Here is a 14,442-nt window from a genome sequence, read left to right on the forward strand (position 1 = left end):
AGGAATGGTGCAGGACAGGGCTCTGGCAGTGTCCTGCAAAGCAGCAGCTCTCCAGAGACACGAGGGAAGGGCTGCAGCAGGGCTCTGGAGTCTCCTCAGCTACAGGCTGAATGACCCAGGTTTTCACACAGGGCAGTAGGTGGAGTTGGTCACTCTGTGAGCTCAGTGTCATGAAAGCTTTCCTGACTTTCTGTAAAATCTTGGACATTTGTATCTTCAGAAACTCTGGAAACAACAGCTGAGAGATTTCCAGCAGTGTTTCTATTTGATCACATTTAGTGAAACAAACATTTGGGACCAAGGAAGACAACGGCAGAGTTTAGAAATGGCAATTCTAAAATATTCAAAGGACATTTTTTCATGGAACTACAACACAGCTTTTTCAGCAAATTCCACTTCACCAGCTGAGAGGTTTAATTAGCTGCTTTCCTTCAAGTGCATAGCATTAAAGGCAGAGATAAAACCTTTCCAAGCCATATTTCTTCATCTGGGAAGTATGAGCTGATATGTGCTCTTATCTCTCAACTGCCAGTCTGTGACCTCTTAACATCTTGGCAAGTGTCCCATTTGCTTAGTGTGTCTGAGCACTGCCATCACCTCAGTCCTGAGCAATTTCTCACATCAACAGTGGAGGTGACACGTGCTGGAGTTGGTGAAAAGGCCTGAAGAGCCAGAGCCTCCTCTGAAGCACAATCCCCCTGCCTGGAGAGGACTGCAGGTGTCTGGCAGACAGACTTCACTCTGCATCCTCAAAAAGTAATGTCAGAAATGTGACTTTCACAACTAAAAAGGGAGATAAATAAATGAACAATGAAAAAAAGAAACAAAGAAGGGGAAAGGGGCGAAGTATTTATGTTATGCTTTCTTCTAGAAGTGTTTTGTGTTGACTCACTGATACGGTGGCAACAAACCATCAAGCTGAGCCCTCAAAGAGCACTGGGGCACCTCTGCCAAGGGCTCCAGGTATTCCTTCCCTTGTTAGGCACAGGCAGGACCAACTTGTTCCAAAAGAGCAAGTGTTACTTCGGGGCACTGGGCCTTTCAGTTTATCAGATGCTCTGCTTGTCATACAATGAAACCCCAAGGAGCCCTAGAAGGATTTTAGTTAAAACTAAATAAAAATAAATTCAGTAGGAGAAAGGAACACATGGCAGCAGTCAAACACTTGTATTATCTGAAATGTGTTCTTGGTCTCTAAGTAGATTTAGGAATCTTCTGCATGTTAAATTACTTGTCATGATTTATTGTTGTAACAAATCTTATGCTGTGATCTCAGAATTAACACTGGCCCCTTTGTATTTTATTCCCAGGGGCACCTCATATCACAGTTACTTAATACAAAATTGCAAAATATGTGACTGTTCACTTTCATGAAAAGGACCTAAAACTACATGACTCAATTGCTAATAAATGTTAAAGTTTTTTTTTTTTTTTCTTGGGAACTAAGCCCTGGTGGCTGTAGGAATATGTGACAAGGTAAGGCTTGGAATCTGCATGCCCACATTTTTTATCTGAGGGTATGGAAGCTTTCCAGCCTCTCCCAGAATTGCTCAAAGCACAAACAATCATTTAATTCAATGGGCCAAAACTCTGATCACTTTTGTGACCCTGTATTTTGCCCACAAGGGGGATGTTTAGGCCTTTTAATTTATGAGAACCCCAGGACCATCACTCTCAGCACTTCACAAGAAACACTGGTAGCAGTACAGCTACAATAGCTTGCTCCAAAATTGGTGAAGCACCACTAGAAAGAGCTCATCTTCTATTGTTAGATGCTGAATGTGGCCTTTCAACCATATGTTACCACTTGAAAATCATCTTCTTGAGAAGATGGAAGAAAACAAAACACTTCTTCAGGCTCTTGGAAGAAAATTCTAGTTACACCACTATTTCTTTATTTTAGCCATATCCAGAACGAACTACATTGATGATGATAATTCAGTTTTTATGCACTGTATGCCATAAAGTGGCTGAGGTACACACATCACTGAGCTCTGCTCAGGGAAACAAGATCACATATAATGACAAAATCCTTTGCTTCTTACAATTTAGCAGATGCAGCCTGCAGAGAGCAAAACTGAGTTTTTTAGAGAGGGATTATTGGCTTTTTCTCTCCCTCTCTCTCTGTATGTGTATTAAAATTGCCATCTCAGCCTGGCACATGCAAAACCCTAGCTACAACACCCATAAGCTGTACCTCTGGACTATGCAGAGTGTCCCACAGTGATCCCATAAAAAAGCACATGAACAGGATGACAGGGAGCTGGAAGCTTCAGTACAATCTGAAGCAATCAGTGCAATCCAGCCAGGCAACATTCCAGTAAATGGAGATCCACAGGTACACCACCCTTGGCTCTGCTGCTTGTTGTCATGTAGGAGTAAGTTCAATTTATGCTGGTTTTAGGGATCTCTCAATGTTAAAGTAAACCTTCACTGAAAGGGCAACATTTCTAATCTCTCCAAGAAACAAGCAAGACAAGTGTGCTACTGCACAGCAAACGAGTTATTCAAAATAGAATAAAAGGACAAATCTTGACTGAAATCACACCAAAATGCTCAGTGAAGGACAAAGGCCTCTGCAGCACCACAAGAAGAGATTTGCAGTGCAGGTAGCTGGAATAGGTGGGGATTGAAATGATGCCTTTAAGGAGAGATGCTCCCTCCCCACTGCCTTCAGAATTGTTTCCTGGTGCTCAATGAAGCATTGCTAGCTGTGCAATGAATCAGATGCTCCCAATGGGAAAGGTATCAGGGATATTCTCATTAATGGATCTGCTCTCTCATTGTGGTCTGTACAAAAAGACTTAAAGAACAGATATTGCTTGCCAAGGCAGCCAGACAGAATCCTGCTTGGTTCTTCTCTATTCAAGCATCAGATGCTGGAGTATTTTGAGCTATTTCTAGCTCTTTTAAATGGTGTTTCAGATAAATGACTGCCCTTTAGCAGAGATAGAGTGGCATTTGCCTTTTGATCTAAGAAGGAATATATGTATCATTTGCTTACTTCACTTTCAAAATGGGCCAGATGGTGCCACTTTAGTGTGAATCTTGAATCCAGGTATTTGGAGATTATTTTAACTGCCTGTGGGAAGCTGTGCACACCTGCAGGTCTCAAAGTAGAAAAGCAATATCCATGACATGTGCTGATAAGATAAGTAAACACAAAGGATTTGAAAAGGCATCAAGGAGATGGCACCAGGATCCTGGGAGTGTTGAAGAAACAGTGATTGTGTTACCTCAGTGTCTCACCCATGGAGGAGTACTGAGTGCAGTTATAAAGAAGCACAGCAAGAACAGTAGGAAAGCTCTTGTTTAATTGCTTAAAGCAAAAGGAAGTCTCTAAAGGATGCAAAAAAGGTCGTTGCTGACATTTCAGGAGTATTTAATTTCTCTAAGCAAATGGCAGTCCAGACTGACAGAGCCTTGCTGTGTGTCCACCTCAAGGACTTTACTCAGGAGCACTGAAAGCTTCAGGGGTGTCCCTGCTGTGGACAATCCCTGTTCTTGGCCAGAGGTGGCAGAGCTTGTGGAGCTGCCAGCACTGTGGAGGTGTGGAGGGAGCATCACTCTGCACAAGGCCCTGGGCAGCACCTCAGCCTGTCACTGTGCTTTGATGTCCTCACCACAGCGCTGGCCTGCGCTGGGACACAGCCTGCAGAGTGACAAAGGTGACCCAGGATCGCTCTCCTGCTGTCCCTGCTGCCACAATCAATTTCACAGCAACACTGCAGATAATCCTGTCTGGCTGTCTGCAGAAGGCAGTGCCCTGGGGAGCTCTGTGAGCCATGATGCTGAGCAGGGCTGAGAGCAGCAGCAGGCAGAGCAGCAGGACGGGCACACAGCTCTCACTGCCTGGTTCTGAGCTGTGCCAAGGGCTGCCTCACTGCAAGAGTTGTGAGCAACCACATCTTGCATTTCATGGTGAAAGTCAGATAGATCAAAGCCTGATCTAGATCTCATTCCTCCAGGCATTAACATTACATTTGTTGAAGTCATATCTTAATGAGGTTTCAGCTCATCTGGGGCAGATGTGGGTAACCACAAAGATTTTCAAAGTGGAAGCTCTTCATGGCAGTGTGGCATTTTCAGAAATTTTCAAACTCCTGAAACTTGACTCTGTCTGGCATGGCTACAAGAAAATATGTTTGTCTTGTGCAGTCTCATGACAACATCTGAGTGTTTCCACCTCTTCTTCTACTCAACTTCCATAATAAACAAGAAATGCAACAATCTCTGTTTTCCAGGAGAAACTGAGGGAGGGCACAGCTGTGGCTTGCTGCTCTTTGTGCCAGGAAGGTTCGTTTGGGGAGCCTTCTGCCACTAGACTAGCAACTCTGGTTTTGCTTGTGAAATGACAAAGAAAGGAGGGCATGGGAAAAAAGAACTGTTGAAAGGCTGTGAAATTAGAAATAAAAGTAATTAGACCTTAGCATTCCAGACATCTGCTCTGGTTCTGCAACTACTGGAGGTGATAAATGACCCCCACAGGTAAATCTGCTCTACCACAGGAATGTGCCGTCAGCTTTCAAGCTTTTGCCTGACTCAGCACCAATTTGCTGAAGACAATTTGCAGATTGGGAATTTTTGGTGAACAGTTAGGAAAAGCCTCAGACATTGCTTCCAGCCCACAGCATAGGAAACTTCAGTTCCTTTGAAGATGTGAGATGAGAGACCAAGCAAGTTTGGCTTGCTTTTTGTATGGGCACCTGCAGGCACAGTGATAAAAAGGCCACTAATATGTGAGAACTCTGGTGACAGAAAAATGCTTTAACTCTTTGGTAATTTGTCAGACCTATTTCATACAAAGACAGCTAACCTTTTTCTTTATCTAAGTTGGGCTCTAAAGAGCAAGAGGCTGAGTGATGTGGGTGAGAGGGAGGACAACCAAACTGCACCTCTGAGCTGGCCCTGTGCCGTGCCACACACTTTGGAAACTCAGAGCAACTATCTCTAATGTTTAGTAAAATTTATGTGCTGGAGCTGGTCCTGGCTCCTGCTCTGCTTCACTCTCACCAGCTGCAGAGCCACTGTGCCTCCTGCTCCATGTCTGCTGACAAAATCATCCTACACACTTGGCCCAACACCAGTCTGGGTTTATTCACCCTCCACCCCCTCTGGCTGGAACCTCAACCAAGGGCAGCACTCAGCAGTGTTTATACAGGTTGGCCTGATTTTCCTGGTGGGAATCCAGGCAATGATTGGTTTTTTCAGGGCAGGAGCAGAAGCTGTGGCCCAGCCAGACTGATTGGCAGGGATTCATCTGAAATGCCACAGCCCCCGTGAGTAGGCAGAGCTGAGGGCAGAGGAGGCAGCCAGCCACACTGTTTGCAGGTGACAATGGGACCTCTTCCCCCACAGCTGCATTTTGCACACAGAGCTCTTGGCTGGAAGGGCAATCCGTGTGCCAGGACAGGGAGATGCCCAAACCCACAGAGCTCTGCACTGAACCCTGCACTGCTCAGGACCTGCTCACTGATGCTGGCTCAGTGGTTGTGCTGAATGTCACCCAGACATCATCAGCCACATGGGATTTCAGCTCTGGGCCTCAGTGATCAATAATGGCTCAGCTGTCTGTCAGTGACGCTGCTGGCTGAAGGCCAGTCTCTTCCATAGCCCCTGGAGAGGGAATTTCCCTTGATCCCCCAATTAGGCATGACATATGCATGCAAAAATAAACAAAACCAACCCAAACCAATTCCAAAATTCAAGGATCTTCCTGAGGTTCAAGGCTTGAAAGCAGATTCTGCTCATCAAACAGATGACAATTGCATGAAAATGTGGGTCTATGAGGCTTTCTTTAGCATTTCCTAATCACAGCTCCAGAGCCATTTTTGGAAGAGAAATATGCAGGACCTAGCAAGGACTGATTACATGGTAGGAGAAGTAATTATCCATCCACCCAGTATGCCACCAGGTCTGTTTCATTTTATTCAGGTAACTGGGCCCTGGACCTTGCAAAGGGCTTCTGATTTATGTCTCCCCATTGCCCTTTCACATTCCGAGCTCGGCGCATTCGTGTCTGTGGGGCTTTTGTGAGCGTTCCTTCACCCATTTCATGTGACGCTCGCTCGTTTTGCCTTTGTTCTGCCACAGACCATTCGTGGGTGATTTCTTATAGTCCGTACCCGGCTCTGCCGGTGCCCGTTTTTGCGAGGCAGAGGCCACAGAGGCTCTGATGCTCCCGGCACAGGAGAGCTGAGGGCCTGAGGAGCGGCAGACGCTGCGCGGGCCGGGGCACCGGCAGAGCCGAGCGGGGCGTGAGGGGAGCGGGCAGGGCCGCCCTCCCAGCGGCGTTGGGGCTGCCGAGCCGATGATCCTCCTCCTGGGCTACCCCCGCTCTCGGGATGCCTCCGTTGTCAAAAGGATCCCGGCGCCGCTCCGATCCCAATCCCGACCCGCTCCCTCAGCCCCGGCAGCGCCCCCTAGCGGCACACGAGCCCTCGGGCACACAGCCGCCCGCCCCCTCGCGAAGCCCCGCCCCTCAGCGCCGCCGCCGCCGCGGATTGGTTGGCGCGGCCGAGGGGCGCCGCGAGGCCCCGCCCCGTCCCGCGGCGCCCCCTGCGGGCCCCGCGGCGCCTGCGCAGCGGCCGCGGCCGTTGTTGTGGAGGGGCCGGTCAAGATGGCGGCCGGGCAGGGGGGCGGCGGCGGCAACAACGGCAGCGGCAGCGGGAGCGGGACGGCGGCCGGGAGCGGAGCGGCGGGGCTCGGCATCCCCGCGCACCTGACTCTCTCCTTCTCGTCGGGGCCGCACTGGGGCGCGGCAGCTTTGCCGCAGTCGCACACGGTGCGCAGCCTGGAGCGGGCCCTGGAGGAGGCGGGCAGCTCGGGCATCCTGTGCCTGAGCGGGAGGAAGCTGCGCGACTTCCCCGGCAGCGGCTGCGATCTGAGCGACACGACGCAAGCAGGTGAGGGGGCCCCGGCATGGCCGGGCCGGGGCTGCGGGCGTGCAGCGGGGCCGGCGCGGAGGGCGGGGGGCGCGGAGCCGCTGTGGCGGCCGCCGGGGCCGGGCGGTGGCGGGTACGGGCCCGGGAGCGGGGATGCAGCGGGGGGATCCCCGCGGTGGCGGGGCAGGGCTGGGGGCGCAGCCGAGCGGTGACACGGGAGCGGCCGCTGTGGGTGAGGAGCGGGGATCCCGCTGGCTAAGGGCACTGGGGGACAGCGGGGAGGCTCCGCGTTTGGGGGGCTCTCCGTGCAGGCACCGTGCCGGGGTGTAGAGCATGTGGGGCTGCAGTGTCCGGCCCCTTCTGGACGCACTGGGGTCGGTTCTGGTGTGTGAGTGTGCGGCCAGCGGCCGTGCAGGTGTGGCTGTGAGCGGGGCACGCTGAGCCTGCGGTGTGCGAGCGGAGCGGGGCGCCCGGCGGTGCCTGGGGAGGCGGGGGGAGAGCGGCTCTGTGTGAGCGTGTGCGAGAGCGCAGGGGCGTGTGTGAGTGTGGCAGGGCACGGCGCCCTGTGTGTGTGTTGTATGTGCGGGGGCAGAGGGGCTCCCGGCACAGCCCGGCCTGCGTGTCCGAGCTCACCGTGCTCGGTGCTCGGGGGTGGAAGTCGCTGTCCCCTGGGCGCTGGCAGCGGAACCGGCGCTGTCGCTGTGCCCGGGCCCCGGGGCTGTGAAGGTGCTGCGGTCTGTGTGCCTGCAGGGAAGAGGGGCGGTCTCAGGGAACCGGGCATTTGTCCCTCTGTCGGTCCATACGTGCCTTAAGGTGGGGAATTGCAGCTGGTGTGTCCGGAGCAGGGCGTGCAGGGTGAGGGGAGCGCTGGAGTTCGCCCTCGGTGAATGAGAGCTCCGTGTTGTGGTTGTGCTGTACCTTCAGGGGTGTCGGATCCCTTGCAGTAAAAGCTGTGTAAAACCTGGGGTATCGCCCTCCCCGCTCAGCAGCAAGGGGGTTCCAAGTGCGGGTGCGAGGGATGTGTGGGCATCCAGCAGTGAGCGTGGAGAGCTTGGTGTGTGTTGATATCGTGAGTGTGGGCCTGCATTCACCCAGGCTTTCAGGTGCAGTAAATATGGAGGCATTTTTCTATACGGTTCCTAGAAAACAAAGCTACCTTTTGCACGGAGGTTTTCTCATATTGTGGCTCATCTCCATTTGCTTGTGGGGTTTTTTGCTGCTGGGGTAGTTGCTGAAAATAGATAATTTTAAACAATGTGCTAGACTAAAATATTACTGAGAGGCCCGGGATCTTTTGTTCACAAATAGTAGTGGCTTTTCAAAATGTTCTTTGAGTGAATTGGTGCTGTGGGAGGGTTTGTTTTGGGGCCTTTCTTTCCCCGTGGGTTATGAATAGCTGGCATATTGTTTGGAATAGGAAACTGTCCATGGTGGCAGCTGGAAATAAAAAGAGGTTCTATGAAATAATGGAAGCTGGAGTTTTCCTTGTAGCAGCATAAAAATGTCTTTAGCAATATTGTTGATCGCTGCTTTGTGTAGATACTCAATAACCAAAGCACTAGGCATGTGGGTAATCTGTTATTAAAAAGATTTTCTCTATCCTGAAGCTGGAGAATCAAGGCTCTGTACTTTTGTTGGCTTCTAATTATTGCTGTGTGCATTTTGGTAGGGTTTTTTTGTCCATTTATTTTGAATCTCAACGTTTGAGTCAGAGCCTGTCTACAGTGATCTTGTGTCTGTGTTCTAGGATGTAGTAGAGCTCAGTCATTCCCATCAGGATTAAATTGTTATTGTGAATGGTGGTGTGAAAATGTTTTAAGGGCTGTCTCTGGCAGAAATAGCTTTATTGCTTGCTGCTCTAAAATCCTGTACTGAAATAGTTAAACTGCATCTATGTAAGTCCCATCTTGGGAGAATCCTGATTTAGTGTAGTCCTGGTTTATGAATGAATCCTGGTGAAATACGAATTTTAGATGGCTCTCAAAAGATGCTTGTAAAAAAGACCTGTAGTGTGTGTTTTGACTTGATCTGTAGGAATTTTTGTCAGGTGGGTAAATGGTGTTCTGGTGAATCAGGGACATCCTTGGCAGTGTCAGTGTGGCCTGGAGCTCCGTGGGGAATCAGCAGCTGCCTCAGAGGCAGCAGTCGAGCAGTAACTGCTATTTCTGTAGCAGCTCTCCCCGTTTCACATGCAAATATCGCCATGAACAAGGTTCTGGACTGAGGAGCTGGGGGCTTGGGTCACAGATCTTCCCAGGGTTTCACTTTCTGTTTCCTGTCAGTGACTCTGAAATTCAATTCTGTGGTACTTGAAACAAATATTTTGAATAAACAGTCTCTGACCCGTGTGGATGTAAACAATTTCTTTTCCATATCACCAGCCCTTAGGCAGGAGGATCTGCAGTGTTGCTGTAAACCCAGAATATTCTATCTTTATATCAGTAAAGTCAGCAAGAGCTATGTTGAAGCACAACTTCTGTTGATTTATCAAAAATAGCTTGGGATTTTATTTTGCATCTAACTTACATAATGGCTTGCCAATACTTAATTTGCAAATACTGAGGCATAGTTTTTGTACTTTAAATGATGTGTCTAAAACATAGTGACCATGTCTGGCTGTTTAGCTCTTTTTGTTTGTTTGTTTTTTTAACTGTGAATTGTCCTTGCCACACTTTGGCCAGGAAATCCTTATTTTATTATTTATCTGAATTTGTCTTCTGGCTGCCCAAACAGATCTTGTGTTGCTTTTAATGAACTTCTGAAAACAAAAGAAAATCATAGTTCTTGAGCTATCAGGAGATATCTTGAATATTCCAGTAATTTTATGTGTATCTTTGCTTCTGTCTGCATGAACAGCATTAGGCCCCCTGGCAGTTAAGTAATTGAGTCTATCACATCAGTGTAATCACAGTCTGCTTAGCTGGAGAGTTCTGTTTGCTGCTTTGTTTTTTTAAAGATAGTTCAGTCTGACAGTATGGCACAGGAACCTAAGTCAACCTGTGCCTTTAGTGATTTTCCCCTTTTTTAGTGAGCATCTTTAAGAAATGAATTTAGTGCATAGGAAAAGTGTGTGATGAACAGCTCCAGAAAATGCAGTGGTGCCATCAGGCTTATTTGTTTATGGCTTTGTCACAACAGCTTCAATTCCCACCTCTTAATTCTGAGGGAACTCCCAGGCAATTAGAAGTAGGTGAATGTAAATAGACAAATGTTGAAATTTCTCCTTTCTCGCTTCTGCTTTGCCCTCCCAGCATGGAGGAGTGACACCAGTGTATTCCAGTGTGGCTGGGGAGTGAGCCCTCCTGTCCTGGCCAGTGCCAGCTTGGCATGGCATTGTTTCAGAAACCATTGTCACCTTTACTTGCATGTCTCTGACTTTTTTGCATCTTATTTCTGGCTCTTCTGAGGTACATTGTCATTCATGTGATTACAGATGAAACCCCCAGGGCTTAATATTGAGTGTGAAATGCATAAGAATGTTAATTTATAATGCAGTTCTGCCTCTACAGTATGCACTTCTAAACCAATTATATCTTCCTTTCTGAATAAAATTATTTCTGTTGGTGGAGCCGATGTTGATTAAATTGAGGACAGTGGTGACTGAACAGCAACAACAAATCCAATATTCAGCTAAAAAAATAAACATTCATATAGGATGTATATCCTAAATCTTGATTGCATTCTGGAAATCAAACACATTGCAAAATGGGATTCTTCAGCAGCATTTCCTTCAGATTTGAACAAAAAGAGGAACTCTGATTCTATGGTTTTGGGGGAGAGGAGTCAGTGTTTATGCTCTGAAATGCATCTGATGCAAAATCTGGAAGTGACACAGTTTATAAACAATTCTGGAAGTTTTCTGCAGTGTTCTCACAGCCTGTCCTGTGGTTGGGCATGGCAGAAATGAGCTCTGTGTGCTTGAGGATTTCCTGCTGAGGGCCACTGTTAAGGGTCCTGGTTAGAGATACTTGGTGTGATGGGCAGGTTCAGTTCAGTGATTTGCAGTTAAAGGAGCTGATTGTTACTGTTTGCCTCCCTAAAAGGATTGTATTATGAAGAACACCACTTATATCTTAATGTTAAAAAACCCCATAAATTTAGTGTTACAGCCTTATCTGAAATACTGACCTACAAAAAACATGCAATGTGTAATTTTTTTGAGTTTTTACCATCTCCATCCATCAAAATTAAATTTGACATTGTGTTGACTATTTTTGTGTTTTGTAATATCCAACATCTAAGGTCTGTAGTATTTCTGTGTTTGATCAACTAAGGAACTTCTTTGGATACATGTTTTTACTTGTTACTGATTATTTACAGAGGTGGCAAATAATTTAGATTGTGAATTGTATTGCAAAACCTTTTGTGATAAAGAATAATGGAGTAGCTTGTGCTTTTTGAGATACTCCTTTTGGTGAAGTGTTTTCCCATTTAAGTTGTGCTACTTGGTTGGAGCTGATTCAAAAGTACTTACTCATATTCCCAGCAGGGCTGGCATTTACTGCTGAAATCTGTCCTTAGCAGAAAGGTAACTAAATCAGGGCTGAGGGCTGGAGTTCCACTGAAAATGTGAAGTTATTTGAAACATTTTTGCGTGTGTAATAAATTAGTGGAATGGCTGTGGGAAGGGACTTCTGAGTTCTGTGCTTTTCTGTGACTGTCCAACAGTCTGATGTTCATCATTCTTCCAGCCTGGGATTGTTTGCCACTTGCTAGCATAATGTGCTCACAGGTCTAGAGGAGGTTGCACACTTCAGGTGAAAATAAAAAATAAAGTCTTTACCCTGGTATAGAACTAAAATAGTTCAGTGCTTGGCAGACATGATTCTCACAAATGTGTTTCCAAGTGTCAGTGAATGGCTTCTGAAGAAGGGTTTGTGTAGTTAAAGGCTGAAGGAGCCTGAGCTCAGTGGCAGCTGAGCAGCAGGTGTGACTGCACAGGAGCAAATCCTCGACCATCTGGGTGTTCAACCAAGCCCTCCTGCCATTTGTCACCTCAGCACCCTTCCAACAGGCAGGATGTAGTGACCAGAACTTCTTCTAAAAGGTTTCTGAGAGTGTTTGCTGCAGGTTGTTATTACATGCACTAATGAGAGGTACTCTAGGATGATTTTTGAGCTAATAGGAGAGGCTGTGGCCGTTCTTAAACATTGCCATGGGGTCTGGCATGAGTGGGACAGAGCCAGTGGGAGGCACCAGCCAGCCAGAGCAGATGCTGAAGTTGCTGCAGCAGGGGCCTCCAGGTCTCAGGAGAACAAGCTGGAATGGTTACCAGACCCTGTTCTCTCAGTGCTCATGGACTGCTGGTTTACCCAGTTCCTTCAGGTTTTTTTCTGCTATCCTCTTAGTGCAGTTGCCTTGTTCTCCAATGTTCTTTGTCTTCCAGCAGTTTAGCTTACTTCAAAAATGTTTCTGCTCAGTTTATCCAGCTACAAGCCATTTTATCTGCACAGAAGATAAGTCATGTAGTAAACATTGATTACTGCAGGTTGGTTGTAGCTTGTCTCATGTCTATTTAGATTGTAAGCTTGTCGGGACAAAGGCTTGAGTGTGTGTTACTGAGCATACAGAGACTGGTGTAAGTCTTGGGAATTTTGTGTATATTTGAGATATTCCTTAATGAACTCAGGCTTTGCTTCATTGCCAGATGAGGATTACTTTCCCTTATACTACTTGTCTGTGAGACAGAAATTTGGAATTAAAAAATTTCACAGCCAGAAAAGAAATTGTCAGCATTAAACCAATAAATGATGGTGAGTTTAAGTGGGAGGAAGGTGCCCTGTGCTGTAATATGGCAGCTTAAGAAGTCTTGTCAAGAAAATACTCTTCCTGGCAGTAAAGCATTTTAGCAGCTATACTCTAGACTAAATACTGAAGTGCCAAAACAAAAAAGCTTCCAATGGGATTTTCTGCTTACCAGTTCAAACTCTGAAAGATTTATGGAGCCAAGACACCTTCAGTAATGGAGAGGAAGATAATCCTTGACGTGAAGTAATGGATTATGTCCTTTTGATATGGTATGTGAATTTACACCTTCACATGCCAGACTGAGGAGTGATCCTGGTTATGTGTTCTTTATTTTCCATTTAAATCATGCTGTGCTAAAATAGCTGAACACACTCCAGAGCTGGAGCACTGTGTTATCTTCTTTTGGAAATGTCCAGACCTTTCTAATGTTGCAATGTGCTGAAGAATTCATCTGTTCATCTGTTGAGTTCATCCTCATGTTGTAAAATGTGGAATATGTAAAATTTACTTGAGAAAGGATGTTCCTTGATCTTTGTGTACTTTCAAGCCTGCTCAGCAAGGAGGGAAATAGCAACTAATAGAGGTAAGAACCAAGTGATATCCAGGTGTTGAAAAAACAAATTAGTGGTGTAAGAATTGCCTTGTTAAGGTTTAGGGATTGACAGGCGTCAGTGATCTCAGATGTGGGGGCAGCTGACAAGGCTTGGGAAGAAGGATGTGACACTGACAGTGGGCACAGGGAGTGCAGGGCTTACAGACCACAAGGACAGTTGGCAGAGCCCCCAAGATAGGGATGAAGCCCATAAAGCCAGTTCAGCATCTCTGCTGGATCAGTCCTGAGTGGATCAGTGGTGGCAGGGGGAGATCACAGCAGTGACTGATGGAGCCCCAAGCCAAGAAGCCCACTGAGCCAAAGGAAGAGGGACTGGGCACACAAACTGATGAGCATGAGAAGCAACAGAGGTCCTGAGCCCATGGAAGATAGAATATTGATTGTAAAGAGAACTATGTAACTTGGAGCCAGTGAACACTAATTCCTTTCTTTGCTAAAATGTATAAATTGTGAGAAGTTTTGATAGTTGGTGTGATTGACTTGTGGTATACCCCTGAGCACCCAGGCTTGCACAGCTCTGAAATAAATAATCAGTGCCTGTCTCAAGTGTGCTTGTTGCACCTCAAGTAACAAATCTGATTTGTGTGGACAGCACTGGCAGAGCTGTGCAGCAGATCAGCACCAGCATGACCCCCCCTTGTTCCAGCCTTTAGATCAGAGCTTCTGGTTTAGTTCTCTACTGGTAGAGATTTCAGGAAGAACCTCACATACCTGAACCAACATGTGAGCAGAGGGAGCTTACATGAAAAACAAGAATTGCTTGAACCAAACTGCCAATTTAAACATGTTCAGTGTGGGTGCACCCAGTGTAGACTGGGTTTAGTGAGGGTGGGCTGGAATAGTGGGTTCCCAAGGCTGCTTTGATTTCACAGCCAGTGTGCTGGGTCTCAGTTCTTTCTCCCTGGGAGCAGAAGTGTGAGACACAACCATTGATGGGTCTGGCCAGTTACAGAAACATTTCTGTCATGTGGAACAACTGTTCAGTCTGACAGGCTGTTTTGGTTTTTATTGAAGTCTCAAAAGCAGTAAAAGTGTGTTTTAAAAAAGCATTTTGTTTTTTGTTCAGAAGTGCTGATTAGCTTGAAAAGCCAAGAACTCAGGTCTGTCAAATGGAATTTCTTGTTGCCTGTAGAACCCTTCCTCTGTACTTGAAAACTCAATTATGTGGTTGTGTGCAGTTTCTTTGTCATTTTAATT

At 47.0% G+C, this 14,442-nt stretch overlaps 1 protein-coding gene across 1 annotated transcript in view; it reads left to right on the forward strand.

The window, feature by feature from the left end:
- The first annotated feature begins 6,619 nt into the window (after positions 1-6,619).
- The window catches only part of LRCH2 (leucine rich repeats and calponin homology domain containing 2), a 39,900-nt gene continuing 32,077 nt past the window's right edge, over positions 6,620-14,442 (forward strand). Inside the window, exon 1 of the mRNA XM_058032500.1 lies at positions 6,620-6,905. Coding sequence (XP_057888483.1) covers positions 6,620-6,905 — 286 coding nt within the window. The remainder of the gene's footprint in view (positions 6,906-14,442) is intronic.

Source organism: Melospiza georgiana, chromosome 12 (assembly GCF_028018845.1).
Source record: "Melospiza georgiana isolate bMelGeo1 chromosome 12, bMelGeo1.pri, whole genome shotgun sequence".
NCBI lineage: Eukaryota > Metazoa > Chordata > Aves > Passeriformes > Passerellidae > Melospiza > Melospiza georgiana.